Raw genomic sequence first — 14,823 nt, 5'->3', positions numbered from 1 at the left:
GTGCTCGGGGGCGACGGCCACGCCAAAGAGCCATCCCCGGAGGGGCTGAGCACCGGCGGGCCCGTGACACGGGGACAACGCAGCTGCGCCCGCTCCGTCGCCTGCCATCTCCATCAGCCTCGGCGGGGACAGCGGGACGCGATGGCAAGTGACAGCCGCCGCCAGCGCCGGGGGTGAGCGAAGGACACGGGGCCGGGGGGGACACACGCGGTGGGGATGGGGTGGGGGAGACACAGGCGTAGTGCAGCCCTGGGGCTGCTCCCAGAGCCATGGTCGTTTGGTGGCCTTGGGTGACAATGCCAAGGTGGCATCAACCCCAGTGGTGCACATGGTTGGCCTTCCCAGCGGGTGCGTCCTCATCATAACACCCCCCAAAAACCCACCCTGGGGGTGCGTCCCCTTCCAGTGCCACTCCCAGGCGATGTCCCCAAACCCCAGGGGACACGTGGGGGACATATCCCAGCCCCCCAACCCAAAAGGGGGAGGGACCAAGGGGACACTTGTCAGCACATCGATCGTCCCTGCGTCCCCCTCAGCTCCCGCAGAGGCTTTAATTTAATCAGCGTGCGAAAATCAATTAGTCGCCTTTAAGAAGGCAATTATTCCTGGGGGTTTAACGAGGCTTGTGGGGGGGGCAGAGTGTTTTCGGGTGGGTGTGCTGCCAGCCCCATGTCCCCCCCGAGCTGTCACCATCATGTCACCAGCTCCTTCCCTGGTTCTTTTCTCCACTGTTGTCCCCCACTCCCACCTCATTATCCTTCTTTTTTAACGAGCGCCTAAAAATACGCCTCGGCGAGGTCACAGGCTGCGTGAGTCACCCGCCAGCGCGATGCCGCGGTGGCCCAGGTGGGCAGGGGGACCCGTGTGGGGACGGGGTGGCCGTGGTGGGGACACAGGGGACACAGGCGTGGCCTGGTTGTGTCAAGGGATCGTCTCACCCAGAGGGTTGGGGACATCTCTGGTCCTGGTCACTGTGTCCTCATGCTGGGGCCACAGCCCCTGGTCTCCTCGTTGCCATGGGTCATTGTGTCCCCATGGCATGGACGCCACCCCAGGGCAGCTCACCGCCATGAGTCACCGTGTCTCCATGGCATGGACACCATGTCCCCAGGCTGTGTCCCTACAGCCTGGTGGCAGAGCTGGGATGGCTTCAGTGCCACCGTGGGGCAGCAGCACCCTATGGATGGGGACAACACCCCACAGTGCTCCCTGTCCCTGTCCCTGTCCCCAACCCCTGCATGGGGGTGCAGCGCAGCCCCCGAGCTGGCTCCATCCCTGTGGGGACAGACACTGCTGGGCCACGGCTGGGAAATGGGACACAGCTGGGAGGTGACAGCAGTGGCAGCAGTGGTGGCAGTGACAGCAGTGGCGGCAGTGGTGGCAGTGGTGGCAGTGACAGCAGTGCCAGCAGTGGCGGCAGTGGCAGCAGTGGCGGCAGTGGTGGCAGTGGTGGCAGTGGTGGCAGTGGTGGCAGTGCCAGCAGTGCCAGCAGTGGTGGCAGTGCCAGCAGTGGTGGCAGTGGCGGCAGTGGTGGCAGTGGTGGCAGTGGCAGCAGTGCCAGCAGTGGCTACAGTGACTGCAGTGGCAGCAGTAGCTGCGGTAGCAGTGGCGGCTGCGGTGGCCGCTGTGACTGCGATGGCTGCAGTGACAGCAGTGGTTGTGGTGGCTTGCAGTGGCTGTGGCAACAGCAGTGGCTGTGGTGGTTACAGTGGCTGTGGTGACAGTGGTGACAGTGGTGGTTGTAGTAGCTGTGGTGGTTACAGTGGCTGAGGTGACAGTGGTGGCAGCGGTGACAGCAGTGGCTATCGTGGCTGCGGTGGTTACAGTGGCTGAGGTGACAGTGGTGGCTGTAGTGGCTGTGATGGTCACAGTGGCTGCGGTGGCAGCGGTGGCAGCGGTGACAGCGGTGGCTGCGGTGACAGCTCACTCGCGGCAGCTCCTCCGCAAAGGTTAAGCAAACAGCAGCTCCTGCGATCGATGCGCCCGGCCCGGGGCTGTTTGCTCTGCCTGGTGACGCGGGGATGGGGGTGGGTGACGCCGGGGGGGACGCTGGTGGCCGGGGGGGCTGATCGATGCTCAGGGGCGCAGGCTCGGCCTGGGGGTGGCTGAGCCCCCCAGCCCCCCACTGCTCACTGGGGAGCTCGTTAAGGGCGTTTGGGGAAGGGCGAGTGCAGCTGGGGCGGGACAGGGGCTGGGGGGCCAGTGCTGCGCTGTGCCTCAGTTTCCCCTCCCAGTGCTGCAGCCAGGGGGAGCTGCTGCTGCCCATAGGGCCATGTGTGGCCAGGGGGACACGGACCCTGCACTCGTGGCACTGTGTCCCCCACTGCCGTGGTTACCCCAGGCACGCAACGCTCATGGCTCAGCACTAATTAGCACCCAGCGGCAGAACTAACGACCCCGATGTCAGGCCGTGCTGACGAACCTGGGGACTGGCTGCAGGATCGAGGCAACAGCACGGCGGGTCCCAGCACTGGACGGGGCAGAGGGTGCTCCTGGCTGGCTGGTGGCCAGATGGCTCGTTGGCTGGTTGCATACTTAGCTAGAGAGCTAGCCAGTTGGCTACCTGGCTAGCCACACAGCTGAGTGGCTGGTTGGCAGGTAAAAGACTGACCAACTGCTGGTTGGCCAACTGGCTACTTGGTTTGAAGGCCACCTAGATGGCTGTTTGGCTAGCCAGCTGGCTAGTTAGTTGGCCAGTTGGTTGATTCGGTGGCTGGTAGCTGATTGGCTAGCTGGCAGGTAGCCAGCTGGTTGGCCAACTACGTGGTTGGTAGATGACTAGCCAGTTGTCTGGCTGGCTAGATGGCTACTTGGTGCTTTGGCTGGCTAGCTGGTTGGTTGGCTAGCTGGCCAATTGGCTGCTTGATTGTCTGGCTGGCCAGTTGAGCAACAGGCTGGCTGGCTAGTTGACAGGCGAACTGGCCAACAGGTTGGTTGGCTGGCTAGTCGGCTGGCCATCTGGCTGGTTGGCAGGCTGACTAGTTGGCTACCTAGTTAGCCAACAGGTTGGTTGACTAACTGATTGCTTAGCTAACTGGTCAGTTGGCTACCCAGCTGGCTGGCTAGTTGATTGGCCAGTTAGCCACCAGGCTGGTTGGCTGCCCTGGCCCTGGGGACAAGGATGTGCCACGTGGCCTAGCCCAGCGCTGGCACTGTCCCTTGTCCCGTGCGGGAGCCCAGCTGCAGGTGGGGGGACAAGGTAGGGGTGGCACATCGCCAGCCTGTCCCTGTCCCCGTCACTGCCTCTCATTATGGCTGCAGCGGGGCCGGCCACCCTCCCGCCGCGCGGCAATTAAGGGCTGCCAGCACCGCGGCTAATTAGCGCTGCTGAGTGACGGGAAGTGGCTGCTTGCCTGGCAGCAGGGAGGGCGGGTGGAGGGGACAGGATCGGGGACGGGTCCCCCAGGGGGACTTGGGCTGCTGGGACCTGCTGTGCTGTCCCCAGGCTGCCCCAGGGCTGGTGGGGACGGGGTGTGACACAGCCAGGGGTGTGCAGTGACATTGGGTGACAGCCCACAAGATGTGCGGGGGGTGGCACTGGGGAGTGTCCTGCATGGTATGTGACACCCCAGGCCATGCAGTGATGGTGACACTAGGTGACACCCCGTGGGCCATGCAGTGACAGCAACACTGGGTGATACACTGCGGGACAGCAGTGACGGTGACTCTGGGTGACACCCCGTGGGCCATGCAGTGACATAGCACTATGTGACATCCCATGGACCAGGCACTGACGGTGACTCTGTGTGACAACCCACGGGAGCTGCAGTGACACTGCGTGGCACCCAGCGGCCCCGCAGTGACAGTGACACCCTGTGCACTGTGCGGTGACAGTGACACCATGTGACACCCCGGGGAGCAGCAGTGATGCTGTGCCATACCGCGGGGCTGCATCGCAGCACCGTGTGACACGAGTGGGACTGAGCGGCCACAGTGACACCGTGTGACACCCCAGGGGCTGTGCAGTGACAGTGACACCGTGCCATACCCCAGGACCATGCAGTGACACTAGTGACACTGATGCCACGTGGTGACACCACACTCAGCCCCTCCACCCATCCCCGCTTTGGGGTCCAATCCTCCCTGGGTATTGGGGACAGTCCCCACTGGGGGATGTCACCCTGTCCCTACAGCCCTGTATGGGCTCTGGCACATCTGCACCCCCACCTGCCTGGTGGGTGCCCCGAGATGGGTGCCAGGGACGGGGTGCACTGGAAATGGGGTGCTCTGGGGAGGGGGTGCAGCGGGATTGGGACACTGGGGACAGGGTGCAGCGGGAGGGCAGCTGCTCGTCTGTCACGAGTCCCCGTCAGCCGCAGCGCCATCGATCCCATTTGCAGCAGGTAAATATTTGGGGTGTGCGGCACACGGGGGGGGTCGCTGCTCACACAGCCCCGATCGATGGCGGGAGGTGCGGCGAGCGGGGGCGGCCTCGGTGCGGGGACGGGGACACAGCGGGGATGGGGAATGTGGGGATGCTGGGGACACCCTTGGGTCACCCCCAGCACCCTTGGGTCTCCCCCAGCACCCACGTCATGAGTGCAGGGGGCTCAGCCAGGGCGTCCCCCACATGTTGGGACTCACGCTGCCCCCTCCACGCCCATCAATGGAGCTGCCGATGCCACCGCCACGGGGTGTCCTGCCAGCATGTCCCCAAGGGTGAGGGTGGCTGGGAGTGGGACCTGGGAGGGTCTGGGGGTGCTGGGGTGATGCTGGGGCTGGTGTCACACAGCACCCATGAGGGCCATCAGCACCCACAGGGGACGTCAGCACCACGGGGGGACTCTGTGTCCAAGCACCAGGCTCTGGGGTGGATGCCAACACGCAGCCCACCCAGGGGGCTCGACCCCCAGCACAGCCCCGGGCACCCGACACCCCCAAAGCGGGCACTCCGAGGCCAGGCCAGCCCCGGTGACACCCTGCACTTCGCCGTTGTCCGCCTGGAACCGTCCCCTGAGCCCCACTAAACTCATTAGCGGTGGTGAACGTCAGCAGGGCAGGAGCCGAGCACCAAATGCGATTACGGTGCCTGTCTCGCTTTCTCCGTGTCCCCCGGCCTCATCGCAGCCCCATTTATTGCGGAGGCGGCGGGAGGGAGGGGGGACGGTGACAGTCAGAGCTTATCTTGGGCTGAGCCCGTCCTGCTCCTGCGTTGATTTATGGCTGCGAGGGACTCCCAGCACCGCCACTGCAATTACGGGCTGTTCAAACCAGGGCAGGGGATGGGCGGAGGGTCAGCGCCTGCGTACGGCTCCCCCGGCACGGCCTGAGAAGTTGGGGTGCCCAAGGAGCACCCTGTGTCCCCAGGCAAGTGACACGGGACCCCCAGGCACAGGGCTGGGCTCAGAGGGGGTGGGATGGGTGCCTGGCTCCAAAGAGAGGTACAGGCAGGGCTGTGACACCTGGGAATGTCCCTGTGCCCAAAGGCTGGGGACAGCGAGGACACCGCCCGGCTCCGCTGTGTCCCTGCTGGGACAACAAGCCCAGGTGGGCGGGAAGTGGGGGTCAGAGCCCAAGTGTCCCAGAGCACCCCGGGGACCTCTGCACACAGGGGGTGGTGACACCCACCTTGCTCAAAACATGGGGACAGGTGGTGGCAGCAGAACAGGGGGTGGCAGTGGGACAAGGTGGTGGCAGCAGGACAGGGGGGTGTCAGCAGGGCAGGACAGTGACAGCAGGACGGGGGTGGCCACAGGACAGGATGGTGGCCACAGGACAGGGGTGGCAGCAGGACAGGATGGTGACAGCAGGACGGGGCTGTCAGCCGACGTGCCCATTGCCGACACGCAGCCACGGCCCCCCCAAAAGCTCAGTGGGGGGACGCTGGGGAAAAGCCCGAGCGCGCTCACCAGCTCCGCTTGCGTGCGCTGAACTTTACCCAGCGCAGCCGTGCCCCGGCATCCCAATGAGCTGGGGACGGGACGGAACCGGCAGCGCTCGCAGGCGCGGAGCCGCGGGAGCTGCTACAATTAGTGGTTTATTAAAGCGGAGGGGAAGCGCCGGCACCCGCTTCCCCCCGGGAAACCGCCCGAGGAAACTCAAACAGCAGCAAATGAGGTCGGGTGAGGCGGGTCCCGGGTGGCGTCAGACCCTGAGATCCAAACCGGGGGCGACGCACGAGCGGTGACGGCACAAACGGGGTGAGGACACCTCCCCCAGGTGAAACGGGGGGCCCAAATTCACCGGAGTCCCACCGTGTGGACCAGCAGCAGGTGATGAGGAGTTAAAGAAGCTTCTTCGCTCCAGGTTTCCCAAAGCACAGTCTTGGGCACAAATTCCAGAGGTTCCTCTTAAATAATTTATCGGAAAGGTGCAGCGGCCGGTGCCTCCGGAGAGGGACTCCGAACAAACAAACCCCTGGGCAACTATACCCTGAAAATCCAAGTTTCCCGCCCCCCGCGCACCAATTTGGGCCAATTCTAATATTATCTCTGCGGGCGCTTGTCTCTCATTGACCAGCCTGGACATCAATCAGATGCTGTCCTGTCTGTTCTCCCAGCTGCTATTTGCACCTGCAGCTGGGAAGCTGAAAAAGTCCTTGGCAAGAGCCAAAACCTCAGTGAGTTCCCACATTCTGCTGGTTTTCATCTCTAGATGCATCTTTCCTTTTCTCATTTCTGGGGGTGCAGCTTCTGCTGCCAGTCCCAGCTCCCTTCCCTGGCTCGAAGTGGCTCTGGGACCCTCCTTTGCTTAAATAAGTAAAAAATGGGACATATCAAGGTGAGAGTTTGCACCTTGAGGCCTAAGGCTACGGCAAATGGAGTTATGCAAGCGAGTTCTGTATTAGCAGTTTTTAAGCGAGTTCTGTATTAGCAGTTTTTAAGCGAGTTCTGTATTAGCAGTTTCTAAGCAAGCTCTGTAAGAAGCAGCAAAGCAACTCACGCAAGAGCCCTGCCCTGTCATGCTTGCACAAGCCTCTCAATTGTACAGGCATAACCATTCAATAAAGTAAGGCTTAAGACAGGTTAAGTCAGTCCTAACGGGGCCTCGTCCAGGGGCCGCAGCCACGTGAGGTGATGGTCCCAGGCCACAGGCACAGCTGGTGGGTAAGAACCTGAGCAGGAAGGAAGGAGATGGTGCCGGAAAAGAAAACTAACACCCTCCGTTCACCTTGGGAAGTCTGCAAGGAGACGCCTCATCCCAGCGTCTGCATTCAGCCGGCAAAGCTCATTAAGAGACGTGGCCTTTCGGTGCCCTTTTCAAACCTGGGAATTCAGGCATCTTCCGCGACAAAAAGAAGAGGTGAATTAAGAGATGAGACGCTGGAGGAGGAGGTACGACAGCCCGGCCAGCCCGGCCACCGCCGTGCCCAGTGCCAGCCGTGCCCAGAGGAAGTGCCACGAGCCCTCGAGGCGGGCGTGCAGCCGCAGGACCTGCTGCCGGGTGCTCTCGCGGTCCCCCGAGTTGTCGATGACGTGACTCGCCAGCTTGAGCTTTTGGTCCAGCGGCAGCTGGGCGGCCACACGAGCTTCTGCCTGTGCCCGGGACAGCCCGTTCCTCCGCATCAGCCGGGAGAGCTGCGTCGGCGGGTCGCTGCCGGGACGGGAGGGCGGCACTGAGGTGGGGTGCCTGGGGGGGAAAGCCCCCCGCAATGCTCCCCGCTTCATTTCAGAGCTGGCGCAAATTCCATGGAGCCAGCACCTTCAGCGCTGCCTGCGCTGACCCGCTGCGTGTTTTCAGTGTTCCCGTGGCCCGTAACGCCGGGGCAGCGCCCCAAACCCTGCCCTGCCGTGGAAAGCCCAAAGACAGAGATCTCCCCTGTACAAGGGTGCCAGGTTTTGGGGAAACCTCAGTAAGAAGCCCCTGGTACACTGGGATAAAGAAGGTGTCGCTTCTCACGTCTACAGAAAAGAGGAGGCTCCGGGGCTGGAGCCAAATCCTCCCTGCAGGAGGAGGGACATGACGGTCCCCCCAGCCTCCAAGGGAGGTGGCAGCATTCCGGTCTTTATGGTTCACATGGCACTTACCAATAAACCAAGACCGTGTATTTCATAAACTTGGTCAATGTCTTGGTCTCGAAGAGCAGAGGGATGTCGAGGATCACGTAGCGGTAGCCTGCAGAAATGACAACACCCCCCCAAAAAAGGCGAACGGCGTTACTGGGGTCCCCAAACCCCCCGCGCTGCGTGTGCACCGCGGCCACAGCTGCGCCAGGGAGGGGGAGAGCTCTGCGGCTCCGCGGTTACAGCGAGAGGAGAGCACAGCACGCTCGCCCTCCTCCCTCTCGGAGGGAGGGAACAGTTTCGTTCCAAGCTTCCAGAGGGAAAGCAAAAAACCAAACAAAACCAACAAACCCTAACCTGAACGATCTCAGCCCAAAGGTGAAGCTGCAGAAATATAATGAGGAGCTGAAAGGAGAAGCTCAAACGACAGCGGCTGTGCACAAGCGGCCGTCACGCCGCCGGTGCTGCCTCTCCAGGGGAACAGTGCCCACAGCAGAACCCGCTCTCCTCCGCGTCTCCAGCGTTAGCCAGGCTGCCGTCATTTCAACCCGTGTTTCCCAGCTCAGTTTTCTTCCCTTTTTGGAAAGCTTTTGGCTAAACGGTTCCATTTTTCCAAAGAGAGCAAGGAAACCCTTGCAGACCTGGCGCAGCAGTGACACTGAAATGCAGGGCTGCTTCCAGGCACAGCCCCAGGTCCCGAAACCTCACCAAAACCTCACCAAACCTGGCTATATTTGGTTTAAAATGCCTCCACCACGCAGAGCAGCCTGTGAAGGGGAACTCAGTGTCCCCCTGGACCACTCAGCCCACCCCAGGCTCCCCACGTGCCTCTGCCCTTCGCAAGCACCATTTGGGGACGTGGGGTTCACCCCATGAGCCTGGGGGAGTGGGACAGGGGAGAGGAAAGCTCTAAGTCAGGACTTTGCCCCCCTGTGTGTCCCCTACCCGTGGGGACACCTCCAGTTTCGCTGCTGTCCCCTCTTTCTAACCCAAACCCCCCAAAGCGAGCTGGGCACGGCAGCAAAATCCTTGACAAAGACACCATCGTCCAACAAGGCGCCGTTTTACCGGCGTCTCCGCCCGGAGCGGCTTCTCGCTGCCCTCCACTTTGATCGATAAGAGCTTTCCTCACACAGCAATCCTCGGGGACAAAATCCAGCTATCCCAAATCATTAAAACCTGACTAATGAGGACAAAGCAGCCTGCTGAAGGCACCCGGCGCTCTCGCTGAGGGGCAGGACGGCATCCGCAGCCCTGGGTTCAAGACTCCATCTCTAGCTCCCGGTTTTCCTGCCTGTTGCTTCCTCCTCCTCCTCCTCCTCGCCCCGCAGCAGAGCACAGTCCCTGCCATGCCCCGGCACCGGCCTATTCAGCTGTCACAGGGCTCAGCTTTGATAAGCTCCACAAAACCAGCCCGACTCTATTAAGACGTCCTTCTGTCTACGCGGAGACCTCCAAACCAGCTGGTGATCTTATCTGGCATTTGATTAGACCAAGTTTGACAGCTGTATTTGTTATATTTATCAGGGGAAAAAAAGCGGGACTTTGGAAAGCACGGCTGTCAGCCCGTTTCTCACCTTATCGAGACTAAAAAGGGCTCCGCGGCTTTCACGGAGGAAGGGTGGGGGCAGGGAAGAATATTTGGTTATTTCAGCAGGTGTGACATTATCCAGTAAGTGATCTCAGAGAGGCCTCGCGATGCTTTTCTCAGGCCCTGCAGATGTACTTTAAACCACACAAGAGAAGGCAAAGGGCAGCAGCGAAAGGCAGGAACGAATCCTCCAAACGCCGACGCAAAAGGCCACCGGTGGCAGAGCACAAAGGGCATCGCTCAGCGCCGCTTCCTTTTCTCTTTCCCTGTCCCCAGTTTAAAGCCAAAGGCAGAGCGAGCGGTGACGGCTCCTGCCGAAGCCTCGTGGTGCTGGGACGCGGCTCTTACCTCGCACAAAATACTTCAAGATCTGCTTCAGCATCTCCTTCAGGATCTCTGGGTGGGTGATGGAGTTAAGCAGCTGCCGTTTCTCCGGCTGGGAGAAGATGATGTTTCCTAGAGCCTCGCGGTTTATCTCTCCGTTCGCTGAGAGGATCTCGGTGCCAAAGCAACGCACGATCCGCCCGTAGGCCTTGCAGTGGGGCCGCACCACTGAGAACGTTAAACAGCCGGAGGTTAGAGCTGGTTTTACAGCGCAGGCGGCGTTCGCATCACCGATCGGCCTCAAATGAGTTTTGCTCATTAAATAACCGAGCTGATTCTCCTCGGCTCGGTGCTGCACCTGCTATCGGCACCGCAGGGAAGCGGCTCCACAAACACCCACCCAGATCGGGCAAAACGGGGCTGCGGGGCCAGGAATCGAGCAGGGAGACCCTAAAGGGACCACGAGCAGTGTCAGGCTTATTTTGGCCGAAAACCCCAGCGCTGGGTGAACACAACCAGGCTGCTCCTAAGTGTTTTTGAACATTTTTTTACCATCTTTTGCCTCAGCCACCAAATTCTTCAGCAGAACGAACACAGAAACCTCCCAAAAGATCAATTCCCAATAGGTATTTGCAGGGACTCTGACGTGATATGAATGTATAATTTTAAAACCACCAAAAAAAAAACCCCACCAACAAAAAGACACAGTAATAAAACCATAATTAAGATCAAGCTGAGGGGAACCACAGAGAATAACAGACCGTATATAATTTTCTCTCCAACATCCAGGGATGTTGCCACAGGTTGTAACCTCAGGCCAACCTAATAAAAGTCTTTAAGACCAATTTCTTTCTGCCATGGAATTTCACACCGAGGCAGTTTCAGGATGGGCAAAATTCGTCCAAGAAATAAACACATATAAAAAAGGAATTGGAGAAAAATGAAGTGATTGGTAGAAAACCGACACTGAGTATCTGTATTGTTTTCCTACCGTCTCCGAGGGCTTTTAGCACCTCCAGCAAATTTTCCACACCTCCATGGGAATTACAGTGCAATAAAATGTTAAGAGCATCACGGCTTTCGGTGGCTACACGGTAAGTTCTTCACCAAACAGAAAAAGCGCAGGCACTTCAAAATGACACCTCCTGCACCACGGCTCCGCTGCAGACCCGAAACCTTCTGCATACCAAATCAGCAGCCCCTCCTGGAGCCAGCGCTGCTCTCCTCGGCATCCCGGCCGTACCGGGGGATTAACATCTCGCCCCATAAATCGCACAGGTCATCGGGGAGAGCAGCGCTGGCTCCAGCCCTGCTGAGGAGACAGATCTGGATTTCGGGGGCTTTTCGGTAGCCAGGGCAGCGCGTTTGCAGAGCGGTGAGAGGCGGGTGAGCGGAGCAGCACAGACTGAACCCCCTCTGAGCCGGGATCAGAGAATCACAGAATCGTTTTGGTTGGAAAAAGCCCTCGAGATCATCAAGTCCAACTATAACCCACCCCTGGCACTGCCCCATGTCCTGAGAACCTCATGTCCGTCTGTCCAGCCCTCCAGGGATGGTGACTCCAGCACTGCCCTGGGCAGCCTGTTCAATGCCCCACAGCCCTTTGGGGAAGAAACTGTTCCCACATCCAACCTCAACCTCCCCTGGCGCAACTTGAGGCCGTTTCCTCTGCTCCTGGCGCTTGTTCCTGGGGAGCAGAGCCCAACACCCTCCATGCTACAACCTCCTTTCACGTTTGGATATTTGGACCCTCTTTTTCTTGAGGCACAAGACATTTTGTAGACCAATCTCTCAGTATTCACAACCAAGCAACATGCAGCACAGAGGGAAATTCTCTTTCAAGTGTTAGCGATCCACATGTCAGGTGTCCTGGGGCTTGTGGGAGGCACCAGATCAGCCGAGGGAACCCACTTTACAGAAAAGTGCACTTATTTTGCCCAGAAACATTCAAACTTGGGAAGTATTGCAGTCCAGAAGAGGAAATCTCAAGGCAAAATCTCCCCAAGGTGTTTATTAGGATATGATTTTCTTTTTCTTTATTAAAAATACATCCTATTTCCACTCCCTCCTGAGACATCGGCTCCACGCAGCTTCATCGAGTGGGAAACGCTTCATCGAGCGTACCCAGAGCACCCTCTGCCGTCTGCGCTTCCCCGAATCAAACCCAGTTGTCAGGGGAACCGCCGGGAGAAAGATCAACTGCGCCAAACTCACCCTCTCTGGCAATCGCATCGGCATCGATCACGGCGCAGCCCAGTTCCCGCAGCACGTCCACCACCGTGCTCTTCCCCGACGCGATTCCGCCCGAGAGCCCGACCAGGAACATCGTGCTCTGAAAAGGAAAGAGAAAATGCCTGAAAATGGTTTGTTCCGTCAAGTTTGTTCACGTCATGCGCAGCAAATATTAATCCCAAACAGGCAACTTCACTCAAAGCTCATCTTCATACGTTCTCAAAGCGTTGTCAAGACTTTATGATGGTTTTGGCACCTCTCTGAGCTGGGGACACTTGTTTTACAGACTGAAGAACAGTGTTGGGTTAAATGAAGCCTCCCTGGACCCTCCTGACTCTGGGTGCACAGCTCAAGCTGCAGGTTACCTACAGCAACACAAACCCACTGCCCTTCGGCACCTGCACTTATCAAACCACAGCCTCACCCACAGCACCCTAAATCAGTGAGATTTTGGGCAGGGGTGTCAAGGGTGACCCAGGATTAGTGACAAAAGGGGAAGCATTCAGATAACAGCTTGGTCCAGGTGAAGAAAAGTGAGGCCAATTGACGTTCAAGAAGGACAAGTGCAGGGTCCCGCATGTGGGTCACAACAACCCCAAGAACGCTGCAGGCTTGGGAGAAACAGCTGGAAGGTGCCTGGGGGTGTTGGTGAGAGCAGCTGAACAGGAGCCAGTGTGTGCCCAGGTGGCCAAGAGGCCACAGGATCCTGGCTGGTACCAGCACTGGTGTGGCCAGCAGGCCCAGGGCAGTGACCGTCCCTGTACTGGACCTGGGGAGGCCAAACTGCCAATCCTGGGGCAGTTCTGGGCCCCTCATGCCAAGAAAACCCTTGAGGTGCTGGAGCGAGTGGAGAGAAGGGAACGGAGCTGGTGAGGGGCTGGAGCACAAGTGTGATGGAGCGGCTGAGGGACCTGGGGGGTTCAGCTGGAGAACAGGAGCTGAGGGGAGACCTTCTGATCTCTGAACTGCCTGAAAGGAGCTTGGAGCCAGGGGGGTCGGGCTCTGCTCCCCAGGAACAAGCGCCAGGAGCAGAGGAAACGGCCTCAAGTTGCGCCAGGGGAGGTTGAGGTTGGATCTGGGGAACAATTTCTTCCCCAAAGGGCTGTCGGGCATTGGAACAGGCTGCCCAGGGCAGTGCTGGAGTCACCATCCCTGGAGGGCTGGACAGACGGACATGAGGTTCTCAGGACACGGGGCAGTGCCGGGGCTGAGAAGAGACCATCACCCTCCACGCTACGACCTCCTCTCCCATAACCGCAGTGTGCCAGCAGCGCTCAGTCCCGTGGCAGCCGCAGTTCAGCAGCGGGAGGAGCAGGAGCCGGCGCAGCAGCCCCGGCACCGGCCGGCAGCGTCTCAACGCCGCTTCTCCCGCAGCTGCCGGAGCCGCCGCCAGCCCACAGCCACACCACGGGCGCTTTTCCTTCCACGGCGCCAGGCGAACAGATGGGGTAACTCCAGCAAAACGAGGGGAACGCGAAGGGAAGCGGAACGGCGCCTGCGATAACCAGCGGAGCTTCGCGAGAGGAGACGCAAACCCCAGCTGTGCTGCGGGCGCGGTCCCGGCCCCGCGGGGCCGTTTCCCGTGTCACGGGGGCTCGGGGCGATGCAGCGGCTGCCGGAGTTACCGCAGCAGGTCAAACCCAGCCCTCCCCGCAGGTCCATCCACCCTCTCCGGGGTTCATACACCCGGATGTATTGTTAACCCCCTACCCACGGGAGAACCAGCGCTTCGGTGGCCGCCTCGCAGCGGGGAGGCTCCGCTCGCGTGGGTTTAAAAACACAGACACCCCTGCCCGTGCAGAGCGAACCCGGGGTGTGAGCGCAGTGACCCCGGCGCTCTGGGCTCCGCTGGGACCGGCTCCCGACACCCGCGATTTCCGTCCCTGCTGACCCAGCTCTGCCGGCAGAACCGCTGGGGGCGGGAGCGCTGCGGTTCGTCCGGGAACCGCGGCCCGGCGGGGCTCGGAACGTGCGCTGCGCCGGGACCGGATCCCGGTACCACGCGTCAATACTGACCGCGCGTGGGTCTGACCTGCGCGCAAGGGCGGGAGTCCAGCCCGTGCTGCGGGTGGAACGAGCAGCAGCCAGGGAACAGTTTTCCCCCAAAATGCGCCGTTTTCTGGTGTATTTGCCCCGCGCCGACCGAACCAGAGCCGGGGAACCCGAACAGGAGCCCAGAGGCCGCTCAGGCGGGAAAACCCAGCGCGTGGTTCGCGCTGTGAGGAGCGGGGCCCTGCGAGAGGAGCCCGGAGCCACCGCGGGGTCAGGACGGCGCCCAAAACGACCCCGAGCTCCTCCTGCTCCTGAGTGGGCCTGGAGCGCTGACACACCTGCTGTTCGGCTTGAGGACGCTGCAATTAAACGGCAAACTCATGAAATACTCGTTACGTGGGTGCGGAAAAAGCCGCCACCGCCATGAACCGCCCGGGTGCGAGGGCCGGAGCGGGTCCCCTCAGGGCGCCCTCACCCACTCACCCTCTGCCTGGCTTCACGCGCAGCGCAGTGTCGCGCGGGCCTATTGGCTGGTAGGAAGTGGGGTCCCTGTCCCAACCAATCGGCGCTGCGCTCATTGGGGTCGATCCGCCCTCTCGGGCAGGAAGCGGGTGGGAGCGCAGACACCGCGGCCTCAGCGGGGGACAGGAGACGGAAGGACGGGCCGCAGTTCTCCGCCGCGGCGGGCGGCCCCGCGCGGCTGCTCCGGTGTGAGAGCCTCCCGCCCCCGCAGCCCCGCCC

The 14,823-nt window shown here is 60.6% G+C and overlaps 1 protein-coding gene across 3 annotated transcripts; it reads right to left on the bottom strand.

The window, feature by feature from the left end:
- Nucleotides 1-5,959: 5,959 nt before the first annotated feature.
- Nucleotides 5,960-14,819, bottom strand: DCAKD (dephospho-CoA kinase domain containing). 3 transcript variants are annotated; one of them, XM_065039855.1, is made up of 5 exons: nt 14,566-14,819; nt 12,073-12,190; nt 9,883-10,086; nt 7,968-8,055; nt 5,960-7,533 (listed from the first exon to the last, which is right to left on the bottom strand). In XM_065039855.1, the coding sequence occupies exons 2-5, from the start codon at nt 12,182-12,184 to the stop codon at nt 7,248-7,250; spliced, it is 690 nt and encodes a 229-aa protein (XP_064895927.1). In that variant the 5' UTR covers nt 12,185-12,190; nt 14,566-14,819; the 3' UTR covers nt 5,960-7,247. The 3 variants fall into 3 exon arrangements, with proteins under 3 accessions (XP_064895927.1, XP_064895926.1, XP_064895928.1); XM_065039854.1 differs by having other exon boundaries at nt 14,421-14,599; XM_065039856.1 differs by lacking the exon at nt 14,566-14,819 and adding an exon at nt 14,123-14,559.
- Nucleotides 14,820-14,823: the final 4 nt, after the last annotated feature.

Source organism: Columba livia, chromosome 23 (genome assembly GCF_036013475.1).
Source record: "Columba livia isolate bColLiv1 breed racing homer chromosome 23, bColLiv1.pat.W.v2, whole genome shotgun sequence".
NCBI classification, from domain to species: domain Eukaryota; kingdom Metazoa; phylum Chordata; class Aves; order Columbiformes; family Columbidae; genus Columba; species Columba livia.
Note: the sequence above shows the minus strand (reverse complement) of the source record. Positions and strands in the feature narration are given on the sequence as shown.